At 50.1% G+C, this 18926-nt stretch overlaps 1 protein-coding gene across 1 annotated transcript in view; it reads left to right on the forward strand.

Moving 5' to 3' along the window:
• Positions 1 to 13489: 13489 nt before the first annotated feature.
• Positions 13490 to 18926, forward strand: part of Parvb (parvin beta) — an 81715-nt gene continuing 76278 nt past the window's right edge. The window contains exon 1 of the mRNA XM_057792455.1: positions 13490 to 13633. Within this exon, the coding sequence (XP_057648438.1) occupies positions 13519 to 13633 (115 nt within the window). The 5' untranslated portion in view covers positions 13490 to 13518. The remainder of the gene's footprint in view (positions 13634 to 18926) is intronic.

The following is an 18926-nucleotide window of genomic DNA, read 5'->3' on the forward strand; positions in this document are numbered from 1 at the left end:
CCAGCAGCCAGTTGGAAAGACGAGAGTATTGGCAGGAGGCAGAACCAGTCATCTGCATGGGACCTGGGTGGGGGTAGAAGATGAGAGAGGAATAGGTATCTCCTGCTCTGATGAACTCCAAAGACTGAAGATTGCTATTCAATTTTGAGTTAAACGTTGGCGTGTTTTTACACTCTCCAGAGCAGTGAGAAGGAGCAGTGGGAGGCTGTCTCAACACTGCCTTCTCGGAGAGAAGCAGTGGTCCCAGAAGCGATGCTCTGCCCTGGAGAGGAGCCGGGCTAATACTAATCACTAGCAACTCGTCTCAGAGCCCGCCAGAGTGTGGTTCAAACGTGGCACTTCCCTGACAAGTAAATTGCAGGATTCCTCGCCAAACCATTAGATAACTTTTAAGAACAAAGAACACGCGGGCAAAGGGAGATGCTTCGTGATCTTGCTAGAAAAATAAATAGCAATCATTTTTGAAAAGGAAGTACATTCGATGAATTTGACCCACTGAGAAAATTATAGCCCTGCTTCGATCCGGCAGCCCCTAATGGAGGAAGCCTTTCTGCGTTTGTTGCGGCGGAGATGGGCTGGTCAATTAAAGTAGTCTGCCTCATCTAGTGGAGATTATAGCAGGCCTGGACCTCTCCATCACCATGGACTGCAAAGTGACCTCCCTATATTGAGTCAGAGCCCTGAAAGCAATTGCTCCCGCTCATTATCAGAGCCAGAAATTACTGCTCTAACCTGATTTCCCTGAAATACCAAGCCAGCAGAGCGACTGCTGGACATATTAGAACACAATGAAATGACACTGTGGCCTTAATATTGGACTTGGGAGTGGAAATAGATGTGTTGCCTAACAGGGAAGAAGAGAAACCAGATGGGACAGGAGTTCCGGCAACGACACGACACCTGTCTGCTTGGGTTGACCGTGATTGCCACTTGATGGTAAAGCTGAGACATTAAGGCGCTTAGTTTTCACAGCCATTCCAGAGCTGGGCCACGCACGTCAAATCTGACCCTTCCTGCCAATTTACACAGACCCCAGTCAGGGTCGTTAGTGTTTCCTGTCTGTCTGCAAAAGCTCCCTCACAACTCTTCCGGGGCAGGAAATGGAAATTGTGTGGAAAGGGAAGGTCAGGTGCTTGGGCACCAGCGCTACTGAGCCTGGGCTTCCTTAGGTTGTAAACATGTTCTTTCCATACTGGCCAGACACTGGCCACACGGAGGATGTGCTTGTGGCTTCCTCCCTAATTCCAAAGCAGAGGTGCCTCCTGTGGCCTCAGGCCCTTGGGCACATCTTTGTGTACCTCCTCTCTCTAGTTCTCCTGAGTGAGGCAGCTGGGGTACAGCCTAGGGAGACACAGTATTTGCATGACATAAAGAGGCCCTGTATCCAAGCCCAGCACTGAAAAAAATTAGTGTGCATTTATTATTTGAAGACGTCCATATTATCTGAAGATATGATTTATTCCAATTTCTTTAGGGTTTTTTTTTGTTATTTTATGGGGTTGTATAGGGTGTGTGTGTGTGTGTATAAGCCAAGGTTTCGTGCAACTCAGGTTGTATTCCAACTTACTATGCAGCTGAGGAAGGCCTTGAAGTTCTAACCCTTGAATCTCCTCCAGAGTTGCTGAGATTACAGTTGTGCACCACCACCCCTGGTTTATGGGGTCCTGGGGATCAAGCCCAGGGCGTTATGCATGCCAGGCAAACACTTTATCCACTGAGCCACATATATCCCCAACTTTCCTTAACGAAGACTCTGAACACTGTGCTAGTGATTGCCCCACCAGCCTGCCATTTCACCACCCAGTATGTGTTAAGGGACTGATAGGCAGAGAACTTCCAGCTGTCCCAGGGGCTTCAGTTGAGCATGGCGAGATCTGCTAGCACTAACTCCAACTGCCATCCCTCATTTGTCCATCTGTCCTTTATCATCTGCATTTATCATCCACTTATCATATATCCATCCATCCTTTTATCACCCACCCATCCGTCTGTCCATCCCCATCCATCCTTCCATCTGCCCACCCATCCACCCATCCAGCATCTACCCATTTACCCATCCATCCACCCATCCACCCATCCAGCGTCTACCCATCCATTCACACATTCTCCGTCCATTTGTCTGGACCCAGTCCTTCACCTCATCTCAATGGTTCTTAGCTTGTGCAGCCCAGCTTGACCCTGTAACCGCACAGCAGGTCTGAGCACAAACAGAAGTTCGCCATCTGGGCTGTTGGTATCTTGCCTGCCAGCTTGAGGGACTCTGTGGGGCTCTCTCCATCTGTAGCAGCCCCCCCCCTCCAGGAGGGCCTTGTTAACCCTTTGTTGTTATTCTGCCACACAGGCGTTACTGTGGAACGTGGGGCCTGTGCTCTGCCAGCATTACGAAGCTGAGAATCTGTTTGCCCGTGGCCAGCTGTCGAGGGGGATTGGGACTAGCTGGCAAGTGGTACTGGTATAGCAGTGGAGCTCATTGTTATTTAATAAAATCTGAGCTATAGAAAGATGCTTACCTGTTTCTGGCTTGTAGGATTTATAGGCTGTGCCAGCAAGCCTGGCTTAGAAAGATACTGGTTTGGACCTGAGGATGTCTGGATCTGAGGACGTGGACCCTGGACGCTGGCTGCGTGTTCTTCCTTCCTCCCTAGCTCTCTGACTCCCTAGTGAGTACTTCTCAGACTTCACTCAACAGCCTTTCATTTGGGGGTCTTAATAACTGGTTTATCTTTCTTTTTAGAACTTTTTATTTGTTATGTGTTTGTATGTGTGTGCAGGTGCTTTCAGGAGGCCAGAAATGGGAGTCCTGTTCCCTGAAATTCCATTTACAGGTAGTTCTGAGCCACCTGACACGGGCTAGGTACTGCACTCTCCAGCCCTCATCCAGGACTATAGTCTACTCCTCACTGGACCACAGCCTCAGACCGCCCCCACTGTCAGCCTCTCTTTCTTGTCTTATTATGGTAGCAGTTGGTCCTTCTGTGACAATCTTTTTATTCTTGCTTTTTAAAACTGAGCCCAACTCAGTGGTTAAGAGCACTGGCTAAACAGGGCAGTGGTGGTGCATGTTCTTAATCCCAGTACTCAGGAGGCAGAAACGGAATCTCTGAGTGCAAGGCCAGCCTGGTCTACAGAGCACGTTCCAGAACAGCCAGGGCTACACAGAGAATCCTTGTTTTGAACCGCCCTGCTCCAAAAAGTACACTATTATTTTTTTTTCCAGAGGTCTTCAGTGTGATTCCCAGCACCCACAGGACAGCTTACAACCATCTGTAACTTCAGTCCCCAGGGATCTGGTGTCCTCTTCTGGCCTCAGTGATCACTGCAGGCACATGTTAGGGACATTTGGCAAACACACACAATATTTATTTATTTGTTTTAATTTATTTATTTTCGGGAGTGATTTGAGACAGGGTTTCTCTGTGTAACAGCCCTGGCAGTCCTGGAACTCACACTGTAGACCAGGCTGGCCTCGAACTCACAGAGATCTGTCTGCCTCTGCCTCCCGAGTACTGGGATTAAAGGCGTATGCACCACCTGGCACAATTAAAAAAAAAAAATTGAAAACAAAAACCTGGGCCCAAGCCATACAACATGGGACAGAATCTCTTCTACATAAGATGTAGGTGCCACATCTGGTTTGTCCTCCAGGTGTCAGGGTGTTTGGGTTGGCTGTCCCTCAGAAGCAGACTTTTATGGTCTAGTGACCTGCATCCCACAGTGACTGAGACATAAAGCCCCTGAGCAGTAGTGATCTTTCCTTTGTGTTCTTCCAGGCCACAGAGGAAGTTTCTGTCACAAGGTGGTTTGGGTTGTGGCACAGTCTGGTCATCTTCGGCCACACAATTGGGGACGAAACTGCTGAGGTTTGCACGGTCTGTTGCCCTGAAGCCGCTCTGTCCAATGTTCCTTGAAGAAAATACTAAGCCCATATGTTAAGCTTGAGATAATAAATATTCAAAAATCACTCGTGTTTGAATAGTCTTCCCAAACCTTGCGTTTTCCTGATTGCCTTATGAATCTGAAATGTTGACAGTCCTGGGAGAATTCCCTGCACCGAGTCGAGCTGTGTCACACACTTCTGATTCAAGAGTGTCACTTGCTTGCAGCTGCTTGGCACTGTGGTTCCCTGTGGTGTGTATGTGTGTGTGTGTGTGCGCGCGCGCGTGTCACTGTGGAGGAGAAGTTGACACCCTTCGTCTTGGGCTGTGCTTTTAGCTGTGGTCATGCTGTGCTTGTCTGAGTATTCATTTTCTCAATCAAGACGAATTCTAATTGGTTTTGAAATCAGGCCTGTTTACTCTTTATAAATGTGTGGTGCTTTTTTTTTTTTTTTCGCATCAGCAGATGAAAAGGACTCAAACCAGCTGTGTCACACAGGCAAACTGTTTCAAGGTGAAGGGCAGAGCTTTCAGATCCAGGGGAAGGTCAGCATGCAGGGTGCCCCGAACTACGCCCTAGCAGCCCCTCCAGAAGAGTCAGGCTTCCATCAAGATACGCATATGTACATTTAAATCTTATTGTTATAGGCTGGAGAGATGTCTCCATGGTTAAGAGCACTGGCTGCTCTGTCAGAGGACCTGGGTTTGATCTGCAGCAGCCATATGGTGACTCACAACCATCTGTGACTTCTTCCAGGGATCGAATGTCTTCTTCCAACATCTGAGGACATCAGGCACCCATGTGGTACACAGCCATACATGCAGACAAAGCACCCTTACGTATAAATATATCTTTTAAAACGTTACTAATGGAGATGTACATGTGCCACAGCCAGCCTGTAGAGATCAAAGGGTAATTTTCTGGGATCTGGGGTCAGCCTTTACCTCCTGAGCCATCTTTCAGTCATTCATACACACACACACACACACACAATACATACTGAATTTGAACACACATAGATGTCAGGTTTACACAGATACATAGGTTCATTAGTTGAAACTTACTTTCCTTGCTGTTACAGTGAACTCCACAGAGCTCTCTCTCTTCTCCCTCCCTCCCTCCCTCCCTCCCTCCCTCCCTCCCTCCCTCCCTCCCTCCCTCCCTCCCTCCCTCCCTCCCTCTCTCTGTCTCTCCAGGGTCTCATTCTCATTCTCAGCTGGCTTGGCGTCTTCCGTGCTTCTCCTGCCTCTGGGTGTCGGCACACAGGTGTAACACGCAGTTCTCAACTCCCCCATAGCAGGTCTTGCTGGATTTGGTCACAGATGAATCACATACAAAGTTCACAGGGCGCTCACTGAGCATGGGGCGCTGGGTGGACCATCACAGATGGAGCTCTGCCCTGCCTCCTTCAGGCCTTTGGCAACAGACTGGGATGGCTGAGGCAACCAGCCTCATGGACTGAGCAGCTCTGGGGTTCTCAGCCTGTCTGGTGTGAGAGAGCCTGTGTGGACCGTGTAAGCCAATCCAGTGACTCCCATGTCAATGTATATCTACGCTATTGGTTCTGGCTTCTCTAGAGAACCCCAACTAATGCACCAGGCAAGGGCTTGACCGTTGAGCCACACCACAGCCCTTGCATTGAGTTTTGGAGAGTCTCTTCAGCTCCATGAGGTGGGTCAGAAAACGAGGCCTGTTTGGGGTCCTCTTTCCCCAGATTAATCCTGCTTGTCATGTGTTCCTAGTTCTAACCTTTGGGACAAAAACGCGGATAGCTTTTGTGACATGGGAAACTGAAATGAACCCCCTTTCTGTCTTCATGAGTAATTTCTCTGTATGCAGCCTAGGACAGTATATCTCCCTGTTCAGGCTTCCATAGTGAAGATGAATGTTGTACCAGACTGGCCCTAGCAGGTCCTGCCCTAGCCTCTTTTCCAGTGGCCCCCAGTGATGGCCTCTCAGGGTGCTTTGGTTGCCTGATCCAGCAGCAGAGATCGAGCTCACACCCCAAAACTCACCACCCCTCAATTCTCCCACAACCATCCATCATCCCTCCTTTCCCCAAAACACTGTTCTCAGGTTAGGTGGGAGGGGCGAGCAGCGCTCTCAAGTTTGGTAGGAGCAGAGCCTTTTATTTCACAGACAGGTGATAGATACCGTGTGGCGGGTGAAGGGCAAAACAAATGCAGACTAAGGTGTGCCTGGTTCACAGGCCTGGCGTTTGTCTGTCTGCCCACATACGAGGCATTTACGTTTTCATCCTCCTTCCTGGAGGAGAGACTTCTGGGGATGAGAGAGAGACACAGTTAAAGGAGCTTGCTCATCTATCCTCTGGTAAAAGCCAGGAGAAGTCTCTTTCCAGGATTGCCACGGAAGACTAGGTGCCAAGTTCCTCACACAGTGCTCATCTATAAAATATTTAGGAGCACGAAGTGCGTTCGTGACTTCATTTGCCTGGTTTGCAAAAGGAAAACTCAGGGGGCTTTGCTGCTAAATGCAAATGCATGCTGTCTCCTTGTGCCAACGCTTTCTAGAGTTGTTCGGATGAAAGGCTGTTGGTCTCCGCAGCTGGTGAGAAGTGCCCCCCCCCCCCCCCCCGCCAAGGCTCATGCTTGGTGGGGGAGAGAGTGTTGAGGCCCTTTGAAGATTCCAGGCTGGCTTGGTTATCTTTTCATGCTCTTAGCCTTTACAGTGAAAATCACAGATGACTCTCCTGCCAAATCACTAAATTAGCAAACTGATTAAATAACATGGCTCCAAACGCTGGTTCACAGAGTCTGATTACAGAAGGCTCCTGAACGCCACCCCTAAGTGCAGTTAAGATCGCTTCCACAGTGTAACCTGGGGAATCAAGCATTTTCTCCAGCAGCAAATCCATTAGTTCTGCCCGTCCCTTCTCAGCACACTTCTGGTGCTCCCAAAATTGCTTGGAGGTTTGGAGGTGAGCAATGCAAACACCTCAGGGGCTTGAATTCCCCCACTCAAGGCTCCTTCCCTCTCCCCGGATCTTCAAAAACCGTATAAGATTTTTTTTTTTTTTTTTTTTTTTTTTTTTTTTTTTTTTTTTTTGGTTTTTCGAGACAGGGTTTCTCTGTGGCTTTGGAGCCTGTCCTGGAACTAGCTCTGTAGACCAGGCTGGTCTCGAACTCACAGAGATCCGCCTGCCTCTGCCTCCCGAATGCTGGGATTAAAGGCGTGCGCCACCACCGCCCGGCTTTTTTTTTTTTTTTTTTTTTTGAAGATATCAACTTTTTGGTCATAGGAAAAGGAAACAAGACGAACTTGTAGTGTGATGGGGTGTGATGGTTTGAGTGTGAAACCTCCCTCACTGGTTCGTATGTGTTCACATTTGGTCCCCAGCTTGTGGCCCTATTTGGGGAGTTGTGTCTTTTGAGAAGCAGGTTCTAGCTGGTGAAAATGGCTCACTGGGGGCAGGTTTGTGCAGATTTCCAGGTCTGGTCTAGCTCCTTGTTTTCTAGTTGGCTGCAGTGACAGGGTCTTATGCTGTCTCCAGAGCATACTCCCTGCCATCGAAGGCTGAAATCCCCTGGAATGGTGAGCCTTAACAACCCCCTTCCCCCGTCAGGCATTCTGTTGCAGCAGTGAGAAAGGTGGGTGACTGATGAACCAGACACGTAGTAAGAAAAAAGCCCAAATGTGAGGGCAGTGAACCGCAGCTGTGCTGAGCTGGAGCATGTGTGTATGTGTGTGCGCGTGTGCATGTGCGAAGCAGTTCTGCCACAGGCTGCAGGTTATCTGACACAGGGACACCACTCTCTGAGCTGTTTGCAGCAAGGCATTGTGGAGGTTAATGTGTGTGTGTATGTGTGAGTGTGTGTGTGTGTGTCTGTAAGTACTAACATAGCATGGCAGGGCACATCTGCGTGATTTCTCCCTTGAGTATATACACCTGTGAGATTCTTGATCGCTTACTGGTGCCCGTCCAGGTAACCACCTTAGCTGTGAATGGAAACTGCCAGGTGTGAGTTCAACTGCTAGTGAGGGTGTTGCTGCAGATGACACTTGTGTGTGCACCTGGCTTCTCGTCATCTGTCATGGTGTAGATGTGGCCTTGATGGAGGCTGTATGCTCCTGAGGGTGGGCTCTACCGCTGTGGGACTGTAAGACCAAATGAGCTCTTCCATAGTTGTCATGGGCCTGGTGTTTTCTCCCAGCAATAGAAAAGTAACTAAGACACACTCTCACTGAGCTCCGCCCCAGCCCTGACACAGCGTATTGGGTCAGGAAGATTGCATGGTGTGCAAACCCTGGCTGGCTGTTCATCCTCCCCGCCCCCATCTCTAATTGCTATTGTGCTTCTGCTGAAGTTTGGAGCCAGGTGGAGAGGTGCTGGGGTTTGTCCCGTTGCCATCCTGGGGTTCCTGTTCTTACAGCATAGCTCTCGTTAGGTCCCAGAGGGACCATACCAGACGCTGGGCCATCTGCATGCATTGCTCTGTGACTCTAGGTGAGTGGGGAAGGTGACAGGAATGGAGGTAACTGAGGGTGGCAGAGACTACGCAGCATGGAGCCCAGTGCAGGACCCGGGGCCTGTGCACTAAGAGCTCTTAAAGTGTGTATTCCTGTCCTTTGCTCAGCTAGTAGGGACCCAGCGTCTCTGGAAGCCACAGATCAAAAGCTAGTCAAGTGGCTTCCATGACAGGAGCAGCTGTGCCTAACCCGATTTTCCTAATTATCCTCTAAATGGGATGCATCCTCCGAGTCACGGAGGCTCTGTGCACTGCATACTAAGAGGCAGAGGACCGTGTCTGCGGAGATGGGAGCGAGGTGCTTATTTCTGCATCCATTTAGGTGCTTTCTTTGGAATAGATTAGTGTTTATGTTTGCTGAAGTCTGGCATTTTGGAAAGTCTTACTTAAGCCACATCAGAGAGGCAAGCCAGCCAGGAGGGAGAGCTCGAGGGTTGGAGGGGGGGCGTGGGGAGGTAGGCCAACATTGTCTCTTTCTCTCTATAAAGAAAATGCAAATTAAACTATAGCCATCAAAGAAATGTGTGTGTGTTTCTGGGTTCATTCATGGGTGGGACACGTACATATGTGAATGTGTATGTGGAAACCAGAGGTCAACCTTGGGTACCATTCCTCAGCACCTGTCCATCTTTTAAAACATCTTTTAAGATTTTCTTCTTTATGTGTATGTCTATGTGCATATGTAGGTATCTTCCCTTGGAGGCCAGAAGAGGACATCAGATATCCTAGAGTTGGGGTCACAGGAGGTCGTGAGCTTCCATGTGGTTGCTGGCATCCACGCTTAGGTCTTCTGCAAGGGCAGCAGGTGATCATAACTGCTGAGATGTCTCTGCAGCCCACCCATCTATCTTTTTTGTTTGTTTGAAACGGGATCTCCCACTGGGATCGTGGCTTGCTGGTTAATTTAGATAGGCTAGCCAGTGAGCCCCAAGGGTTGGAGCATCTTTGCCTCCTAAGCGTTGGGATTATAAGCATTTACCTCTGCACACAACACTCAATACGAATGCTTGGGACTGAACTCAGGTCCTCACGCTTGTGTAGCAAAGCCACCTCCTCGGCCTCTAAAGATGCCTTCAGTTGCTGTCAGTGACATTTATGGGATGAAAATCCATTTTTAACCATTGCAGGCGTCTCAAATCATCTTCCAAACTGCACTGACTAGGAAACTACTCATCTTGCAGCAAGTAGTGTGTACAAAATTGGGTGAACGAGCAGCTCTCAGCCCAAGAGACTGCAAAAGGTGTCCATCATCAGGGAAGGGTGCTATGAACTTCACCATGAAGCAAGTATTACAGACATTGGATTTTGTTTTATGCAACTCAAATGCCTGGACCCCTCTGTCCTGTATAGCCCATACCAGTTTCCCTGACATCAAGCATCCTGTCTGTGGCTTCTCCTCTTGAAACATAGGAGCCCCTGCCAGGATCTGGGAGTCTGTGACTCCTTCTTCATGATGCATGGTTTGTTAGAAAGCAGGAATAAGGTCAGAGAGATGGCTCAGCAGTTAAGAGTATACACAGCTTGTCTTAGATACTTTTCTATTGCTGTGACAAGACACTATGACCAAGGCAGCTTATAAAAGAAAATATATATCTAGATGGTGGCGGCGCATGCCTTTAATCCCAGCACCTGGGAGGCAGAAGCAGGCAGATCTCTGTGAGTTCGAGGCCAGCCTGGTCTACTAAGTGAGTTCTAGGGCAGCCAGAGCTACACAGAGAGCCTGTCTTGAAACATCATTAGTTCAGAGGTTGAAGCCATGACCATCATGGTCATGGGAGTACAGCAGCAGGCAAACAGGAGCTGGAGCAGTAGCTGAGAGTTTACATTTGATCAACAAGTGTAAGACACAGAAAAAGAGAGAGCTAACTGGAAATGGCGTGGGGTTTTGAAATCTCAAAGCCAGATCCTGGTGACACACCTTCTCCAACAAGCCCACACTTCCTCATCATTCCCAAACAGGTCCGCCAACTGGAGTCCAAACCTTCAAACATATGAGTCTCTGGTGGCTGTTGTCATTTAAACCGACACACTGCTCTTGCAGAGGAGCCAAATTTGGATCCCAGGACTCACACTAGCTATAACTCCAGCTCCAGGGAATCAGTGCTTTCTTCTGGCTTCTGGGCACCTGCGCTCGTGTGTGCAAACCCACACAGACATCACACACATACATAATTAAAAACAAAATAACTCCTTTTTTAAAGGCAGGATTGGATTTGTCTCTATAGTATACAAATCAGAAATTTGAATACTATATAAAGAAATTCTGTGTTCTTGCTGGTCACTGATGAAATAGTCACCTAGCTTTTCAAGTCAGTGACCCCCTCTGTGCCCAGGACGGCAGCTGATGCTTCATTCTCCCACCTTGGCTGTCCTGCCTCCTACCAGGACCAAGACAGATCTCTTCCATTTTTTTTCCTGGTTCCCACTTCCCACTTCCATCTCCCTTGCCCTGCCCTGGTCAGTGATCTTCCATCTGGGGTGCGTGGGGCCTCACAAAACAGTGTACATGTCTTGTGTGTGCTCCTCTAAGGAAATAGATTCTAAGAAACCATGGAAGCCAGAGCCATGACAGTCTGTTTCCAGCTCTCAGTTCCCAAAGTCTCTGTCCTACTCAACTGTGTCCCCGCCTCAGAGGAGCATCAGTAACTACATTTGTGATCTGTCAGTGTTCTCCCGCTTGTTAGTAACATCCAGATTCTCTCTTGAGAGGGAAATGCCTTCAAGAGCCCTCTGGACCTTCCCATCCCTGACCCTGGCATGCACTCTGTGAGGTTTGCCGGTCTCTGCAAGTTCTCTCCTCTCCGTCCGCCTTCCGTCTGCCACACCCTTATCACGCACGTTAGTTGTTTTCCCTGTTGCAAATGCGACTTAAGGGTTTACTGTGACTTGCGGTTCACAGGTACAGTCCGTCAAGGTGGGGCGGGCATGGTGGCAGGCGTGTGCAGCAGCTCTTCAAACTGCAGTCAGGAAAAACAGTCAGGAAGCAGAGAGAGATGAGTGCCGCTGCTTGGTTCTCTCTCCTTTATATTAGTCAGGGTTCTCCAGAACAGTGCTTCTCAACCCTCCTCACGCTGCGATACAGTTCCTGTGATACAGTTCCTCAGGTTGTGGGGACCACAACTGTAAGCTTATCTTCATTGTTGCTTCATAACTTTAATTTTGCTACCGTTATGTACCATAATGTAAATATCTGTGTTTTCTGGTGGTCTTAGGCGGCCCCTGCAGAAGGGTCATTTGATCCCCAAAGGGGCCACTATCCACCATTGCTCTAGAGGAACAAATGATAATATGTTTATGTGTGTTTGTGTGTGATTTGTTAGAGTGGCTTATAGGCTGAGGTCCAGCTAGTCTAATGATGGCTGTCTACCAATGGAAAGTACAAGAATCTAGTACTTGCTCACTGGGTGAGGCTGGATGTCTCATCTGGTTTTCAGTACACGCCAGAATCCTGAAAGTGGACTTCTAATGCGAGTGAAGGAATAGACTTGCCAGCAAGAACAAGGGAAGGAAGGAAAAGAGGGGAAAAAAGTTTCCTTTCCCCATGTCCCCTTATATGGGTGGCTAGCAGAAGAGGTGGCCTGGATTAAAGGTGGCTATTCCAACCTCAAAAGATTTAGATTTAGGGTGGTTCTTCCCACCTCAAATGATGGAATTAAGAAAAATCTTCCCCAGCTGTGCCCAGCCACTTAGGTTTTAGCTAATTCCAGATGTGGTCAAGTTGATGACGGAGAACAGCCATCACACTTTTTTGTTCAGTTTGAAGCCCCGCTCCTGGGATGGTGTTGCCCAGAGTAGGTAATCCCCTGGGTATGTCCAGAGGTTCGTTTCCAAGGTGGTCCTGGAGTTGGTCAAGTTGACAATCAGATTGACCATCGTATGGATGCAGTGAGTTTGCATTTCTGAGATTTTCCAGATCCTGGGACCTAGAGGCTCCCCCATGGTTAAGAGGGAAGCAGGCTCAGCACAGAGGAGCAGGTCAGGGAAGGCCAAAGGGCCTGTGGCATCAGGAGGGCGGGAAGGTGGCTCTGTGGAGACAGGAGCTACTATTAGGACTTTGAATTTTCTTTCTCTTCTAGTGAAGGGAGGTGATTCTTTACTTTGTTTCTGGAAACCACGTCTTCCTAACAACCCTCTTCCCCATTTCTTCCTAGATCCCGGCCCTCTGCTCTTTCTCCACCTACTGGAATCCCCACTGTCCCCATTCCACCTTTGTCTTGTATCTCCATAGGTAGTGGGCACCCCATTCTCCATGACAAACTCCAAGGCGAGGCCAGCTTGGTCACCCCTTCCGCCAATGTAAATTGTTAATATTTCCTGCACTGAACTGAAATCGCTCGCCAGAGGGAGTGAGGCTCTGGAGCCTGCACAAAGGGAGAGGGAACCATCTCCAACCCATCCCCCCCCCCCCCAGGGAGCCACCCCCATCCCGACGCTAAGATCACTCCAGCCCAGGTCCTGATAGCTCCTATCTCGGCTGCACCGCGCACCCACCCTCCTCTTCCAACCACAGGCCATTGGTTCTCCCTTTGCCTGCGCCTGCCTCGGCTCTCACGCTGCTTCTGCCCGCAGAGTCCCTAGAAACCCTTTCACTTTCCTCTTAGTAAACTTCCCTGCCTGGTCTCATTCCTGTTCATCATCTTCTGTTCCCAGGTCAGCGACAGTCAATTTGGTGCAACTCAAAAACCTGGCCTTGTTGTTAACCTAACATCCTTCCCTGAGCCTTTGTTCTTCCTCCAGGTGCCCTTCCTGACCCTCCGCTCCCCTGGAGCTGGTAGGTGGCTCCCGTGGAAGTCTTTGGCTGAGCTTGCCTTGGGGGAAGGGTCACTGTGTGTGAGGCCACTGTCCCACAAGGGCACCCATTACACCGCAAGCATCGACCCAATAAGGGATGCCGGGATCCTGGCCGAGACTCAACAACTGACTTTACACATTTGTGGGACTAATTGATTCTGGGCTTCCAGCACGCTGAGGCCGCACAAAAGGGGGTCCGTGGTGCCTGGCACCACGCGCAGGGTCCGGCTGCGTTGTGAACTGGAGCTCAGGGGGAGCTCAGTTGTAGCAGCGGGACCTCGAGGTCAGTAGGCAGGGGCGGGGAAGCCGCGGCCGCGCCCTCCTGGCCACTCCCCGGCCGGCGGTGGGTGGCGCGCACTCCCATATGTCCTCCGCACCACCACGATCGCCCACCCCGCGGGCCCCCAAGATGAAGAAGGACGAATCTTTCCTGGGCAAGTTGGGCGGCACACTGGCGAGGAAGAAAAAGACCAGGGAGGGTGAGTGCGCCCCCGTGTTCTCTTGGCGCCAGCCGGCTGCCAGCTCTGTCCCTCGGGTGTCCGCTCTCTACTCGCCCTGGCGGCGCCAATGCTAGGCTAGGCTGCACTGTCCGCAACCTCTGCGACAGGCCGGTCCCTGTCCCTGTCCCTGCGACCTTTGCAGAGCTGGCCCGGTGCCCAGGACGTTAGTCCTGCTCTGGACACAGACCCGAGCAGGCTTGTCCTGTGACATTCTCGTCGCAGTGATGCGTAATGAGAACGGGCTGCTGACTGCTTGATGTCTGCACGCGTGGCTTAGTCCCCAAACTGGGAGTCAGTGAAAGGGCACAAGATACACAGGCCAGGAGCCTGGGAAGCCTGGAACCAGGCCACGAGCCCCGTACCCCCCGCCCCCCAATCATACCCCTTGCGCAGAAAAGTAATTTGAAAACAATATCCTTTTACTTTTTAAACTTTTTTTTCTTTTTACTTTTTAAACTTTTAAAAAAACAGAATTTCAAGGGACGAAACTTTTGCTCCCTGGCCGGTGCCTTAAGCGTCCAGCAGTTCCTAGCCCTCCCCTTGCGAGACTTTTCGACCTCTATTGTTTTGGCCTGGAGGTTCTTGCCCTTGGGCTGAGGTTCCTGGCGCTCACCAGGAATGGGAGGGGCTTGCTGAGAGAAAAGGCAGGTACAAGGAAACCCTAGGGCCCTACTTCCTGGGGATTAGCCGCCTGGGTTCATCGGTTAGGCTGCCTAGAGGGTCTCCTCCAGCCGCAGGAGGCAAGCTGACTCCTAGAAAGCCTTTTTGAACCTTCAGGGATAAGATAGTCCAGGAGGCTAACAATCACCCCAAGGACCCAAAGGACAGGGTGATGTATTTACACTTAAAGGAGCCTTCAGGCCGTAAATTATGGGCAGGCTCACTCTGGCCTTTCAAGGCATCTTGAAAGGCAAGGCCTGTAGGGAGATGTAGAGCTTGTCTGGAAATGTGGTACTACTTATAACCCGCGAAGATCCTGTGGCTCCCACACCCTGCCCAGACTTGTCTCTCCAGGTCTTCAACCCCACAGAGCCCTTTATCAAACTAGATTGTCTAGTTCCCTGAGGGCATGGAGTCCTGCAGGCACTAGCTCTCTCTCTCTCTCTCTCTCTCTCTCTCTCTCTCTCTCTCTCTCTCTCCTCTCTCCTCTTCTCTCCCCCTCCCCCATTGCAGAATTGCAGACCCTCCAGGGCGGCCTGCATTGCATTTCTTTTCTATCAGATCTTCTAAATGAGGTGTATGGTTGTCTCCCTGACCTGGCTGGTGTAGTAGCCATTGTGATCCTGCCCAGAAGTCTGTTCTCTTCATCTAGGACAAGCTAGGACCACGATGGACCTTTGTTCATTCCATTGTCTGGTTTTGTTTGCTTGAGTTGTGGTTATGCTATGTCACCAAGTCTGGACTCAAAGTCCTGGATTTAGGTGATCCTCCTGCCTCAGCCTTACCGTATCAGGAACTGCACGTATGTTGCCACCGGCTCGTGGCTTACCATCTCTGTGTATCTGATGTACTGTCCAGACCTTCAAAAGTAGAGGGGAGGCTCAATCCTTCAGGGCCCTGGGAATTGATGTCATAATGTGGAAGTCGATGGGAAGTCCCATGACCTTAAGCTGTAATTGTCAGAGGGCCCAGGAACAGGTGGGGTGATGTTGGGAATGAAACCTAACCAAAAAAAAAAAAACAAAAAACAAAAAACAAAACTTTTATAGAAAAGCCCGCATAAGGGTGTGAATGGTTACAGTTTCTGTGTGTTCTATGTGTGTGCACATACATGTACAGGCTGGAGGTCATGCTGGGTATGCTCACTATCTATCCAGCTTCTGTAAGTCCACCCATTTCTCTATCTCTGTCTGTCTGTCTGTCTACCCTGGCTAGCCTAGAACTTTTTATATAGACCAGGCTGGCTTGAAACAGACCAACCTGGTCTTGCCTTCTGAGTGCTGGGATTCAAGGCATGCGCTACTGCACTTGGTTCCTTCTTGTTTTTTGAGGCAAGGTCTCTCACTGAACCTGGAGCTCTTTGACTTGGACCAGCAAACCCCAAGGTCCTCCGTCTTACTTGTGATTACAGGTGAGCAGCACTTGGCTTTTGAAAAACCATCAGTGCTGGGGATGGAAGTCCAGTCCTCGCGCAAGCAAGCACTCTGCCAACTGAACTGCCTTCCCTGCCCCTTACAACTTTTCTGAGGTGGTACTTAACACTGTTGGAACATGAGGGATGCACAAGTCAAATAATGAGCTGGCCTCAGTTTCCGGTCCTACCTAGGTGCTTCTCAGCTTGCTTGTATGAGATCATGTATGTTCAGAAGACAGAGGACCAGTCTGGCCCAGTTTAAATGCACCCAGAACCCCAGCAGCATCTCCCTCTGCCTGCCATTTCTGCTGGTGTTGCCATCCTACCTTGGTTCTCAAGGTTGGAATACCTGTCCTCCCTATAACCAGAAAGCCACAAACCCCAACTAGTTTCTGAGGCAAGAATGGAGAAAAAGACCAGCCTTGGAAAGGCTGAATGGCTTCCATGTGGTCCTCTGGGGAGTAGAGAAGGAACGGAGGGGCCAATGTGAAGACTGTGTAATGAGGTCTTGAATAATTGAGCGTTGAGAGCTGCCAGTATTTCTGCAGACCTGTTGCCTTGGCAACTGGCCCTCCTGACTGCTCTTAGCCTCGACTTTGGGCCGTGGGAGCTTATGCATGGATGCCTGATGGGGAATGACCAGGGGGAGGGCATGGGGGCTTTCCAGCCTGACAGCCAAACACTGTTTCTTCTCTTTCGTCAGAACATCCAGGGTGGACTCTGGACATTTCCCAAGGACCTGGGAAGTAGGGAGGGGATGGCTGGTGAAGTTCAAGGTTTGGGGACATATGGATATTTAACTCCACCCGGCCTAGCAGAGTAGCAAAGAGGGGACACGTGTTCTGTCACGTTCTAGGAGATAGGGGTAGGAGGTGGGGCTTTCTAGGGTGCCCAGCACAGGAAATGTCTAAGAATGAGCAGGGCGTGATTCAGTCCAGTGGAGGCACTATAGTTGCACAGGGTGGCCTGGTCACAAAAGGGAAGTGTGACTAACTGCACATTGGAAAACGGAAGGGAACGCCTACAACACTCAGGCTTCCCCATGGGGAATCTGAGTCTGTGCCCTGAGAGGTCAGGAGGCTGCTTACAACCTCTGGAGGTCAGGGTATGGAGGAGGGTTGGTACGGAAGAAAGATGTCCCACACAGGGTCCCCTGTGACTGCAGGAGGGAACGCCCAGAGGTCCAAGTATGGAGCCAGGACGGTAACTGCAGCTGTTTAGATCTGAGACACAGCTGTCCTCTAGTGATAAGGGACAACTTAAGGTTCAGCTCCCCAAGAGGCCCTTCTGCTTCTGGGACAGTCTTCTAACGGCACACACCACTCCCCAGGGACCAGTGTTGGGGTTTCTCAGAGAGCCCGGGGCCACCAGACCCGGAGTGGAGTAGACAAGAGGTTTCTTGTCCCCAGCTGCCTTAAGACACACATATGTAACGTATGACACATTAATACGTTACAGTTAGACAATCTATCATCTATCAACTCTCTACTTTATCAGTTATCTATATCATCTGTCAATCTGTGTATCAGGCAACTGTCTGTCTGTCTGTCTGCATGCACTTTTGATTCCTAGAAGAATGGAGTAAAGACTGGAGTGTGCACCCCACCCCCAACCCCCTCAATTCTTTCAGGCAGTGTGAAACTTCATCTCAGACCTAAACCTACTTAAGTTTCTGTCTCGAAGCCCATAGTTGACAGGGAGGCCGCTCTCATCCTGAGTGCTGGGACAGTGTGGAATGAAGGATCCCTGCTCCCTGGTTACCTGACAATGCCACTGTCCCCAGACCCTTTCCTCTCTGCACTGCCTGTCTGACCCTCCCTTCCCCAAGGCCCCTAAATTCTTGAATTTTTTTTTCTAAACAACCTCCACATTTTGTTTTTCCTAGAATCATGAGTGGAATCCAAGTGTGTGTGGCTTTTCATACTGGCTCCCCTCACTCACGACTAAGTTTCCTCCATGTGGTCATTGGGCCACTGTGCGGAGCTCCCATGGTGCTGAGAATCCAACCCTCTGCGTTGTGAATGCTGGACAAGTGGGCGAGCATTCCACGCACGGAGCTGTGGCCCCAGCCACACACTTGTGAAATTACTCAGTGCCATGAAAAAAGAAAGGAAATGTGACCAAATTCTCCCACATCCCAGTGGGTCTGAGTAGGAGAAAAGGAGGGGAAACCACTGTCCTCTGAGGCCCAGACCCTAGAGGGAGCGTTCTCCTAGACCTGAATACATCAGGAAGCAGGTGACAGACAGCTGGCTGTATACTGGGGACCTCAGGAGCCAACCTGGCTCAGCCCCATACTTAGGATAGCAAGGCCTGGTCAGGGAGGGGTGATTAGATGTGGAATCTTGGGGATACACTGCTAGATTTGAGGGGTTGGGGTCCCAGCTGGAGCTAGTGGCCTAGTCTAGTTTGCTTCTTTGTTACTGTGTCAAAACCCTGACCAAAAGCATCTTGAGGGAGGAAAGGGTGTTTTGGCTTATATGTCCCTGGTCACAGTGTGTCATTGACGGAAGCTGGGGCCGGAACTAAAGCAGGAGCCACAGAGGAGCTTTGCTTATTGGCTCACTTGCTGGCTCTTGGTCAGCTAGCTCACCCAGAGTCCTAGCCCTTCCCTGTCCATCATCCATCCAGACCTTTCTCTCACAGACAGGGCCACGGGTCAGTCTGATAGAGGTAGTTCTTCAATGAAGGTTCTCTTGTCCCAGGTTGTGTCAACTTGACAATGAAACCTAACCATGACATGTCTTCCATTGAGAACAAAACATAACTCTAAATTAGCTAGAGGAAGGGGGACGTCCCCAGAGAAGACCCCTCAACCAGGCCTTCGGGGAAGTTGCAGAGGGCTGCCTTGTGCCTGGGCTGTAGTATGGTGTGTGGGGCCATGGTCAGCCACAGAGGGAGGTTCTGGGGTTTAGCAAGAGTGACCAACCTATTTGGGTGACAGTCATTAAAGGCCCTGCAGGCCACGGTACAGAGTGGACAGTGAGGAAGCTGGTGTGGGTGTGGATGTAGGTGGAGTCTCACAGCCTCAGTGGGGTAGGAAGAAAGTGGATTTCAGTAGGTGAGGAATGGGAGTCTGTATGCTGTGCTTTCTAGAATGTTCTAGTGGAAAGAAAGAGGAACAAGGGGCTTTTAGGCTCTAGAGACCCTGCCAATGATGAGAAACTGGTCCACAGAGCCTTTCTACAAACCCGGACC

Source organism: Chionomys nivalis, chromosome 17 (genome assembly GCF_950005125.1).
Source record: "Chionomys nivalis chromosome 17, mChiNiv1.1, whole genome shotgun sequence".
NCBI lineage: Eukaryota > Metazoa > Chordata > Mammalia > Rodentia > Cricetidae > Chionomys > Chionomys nivalis.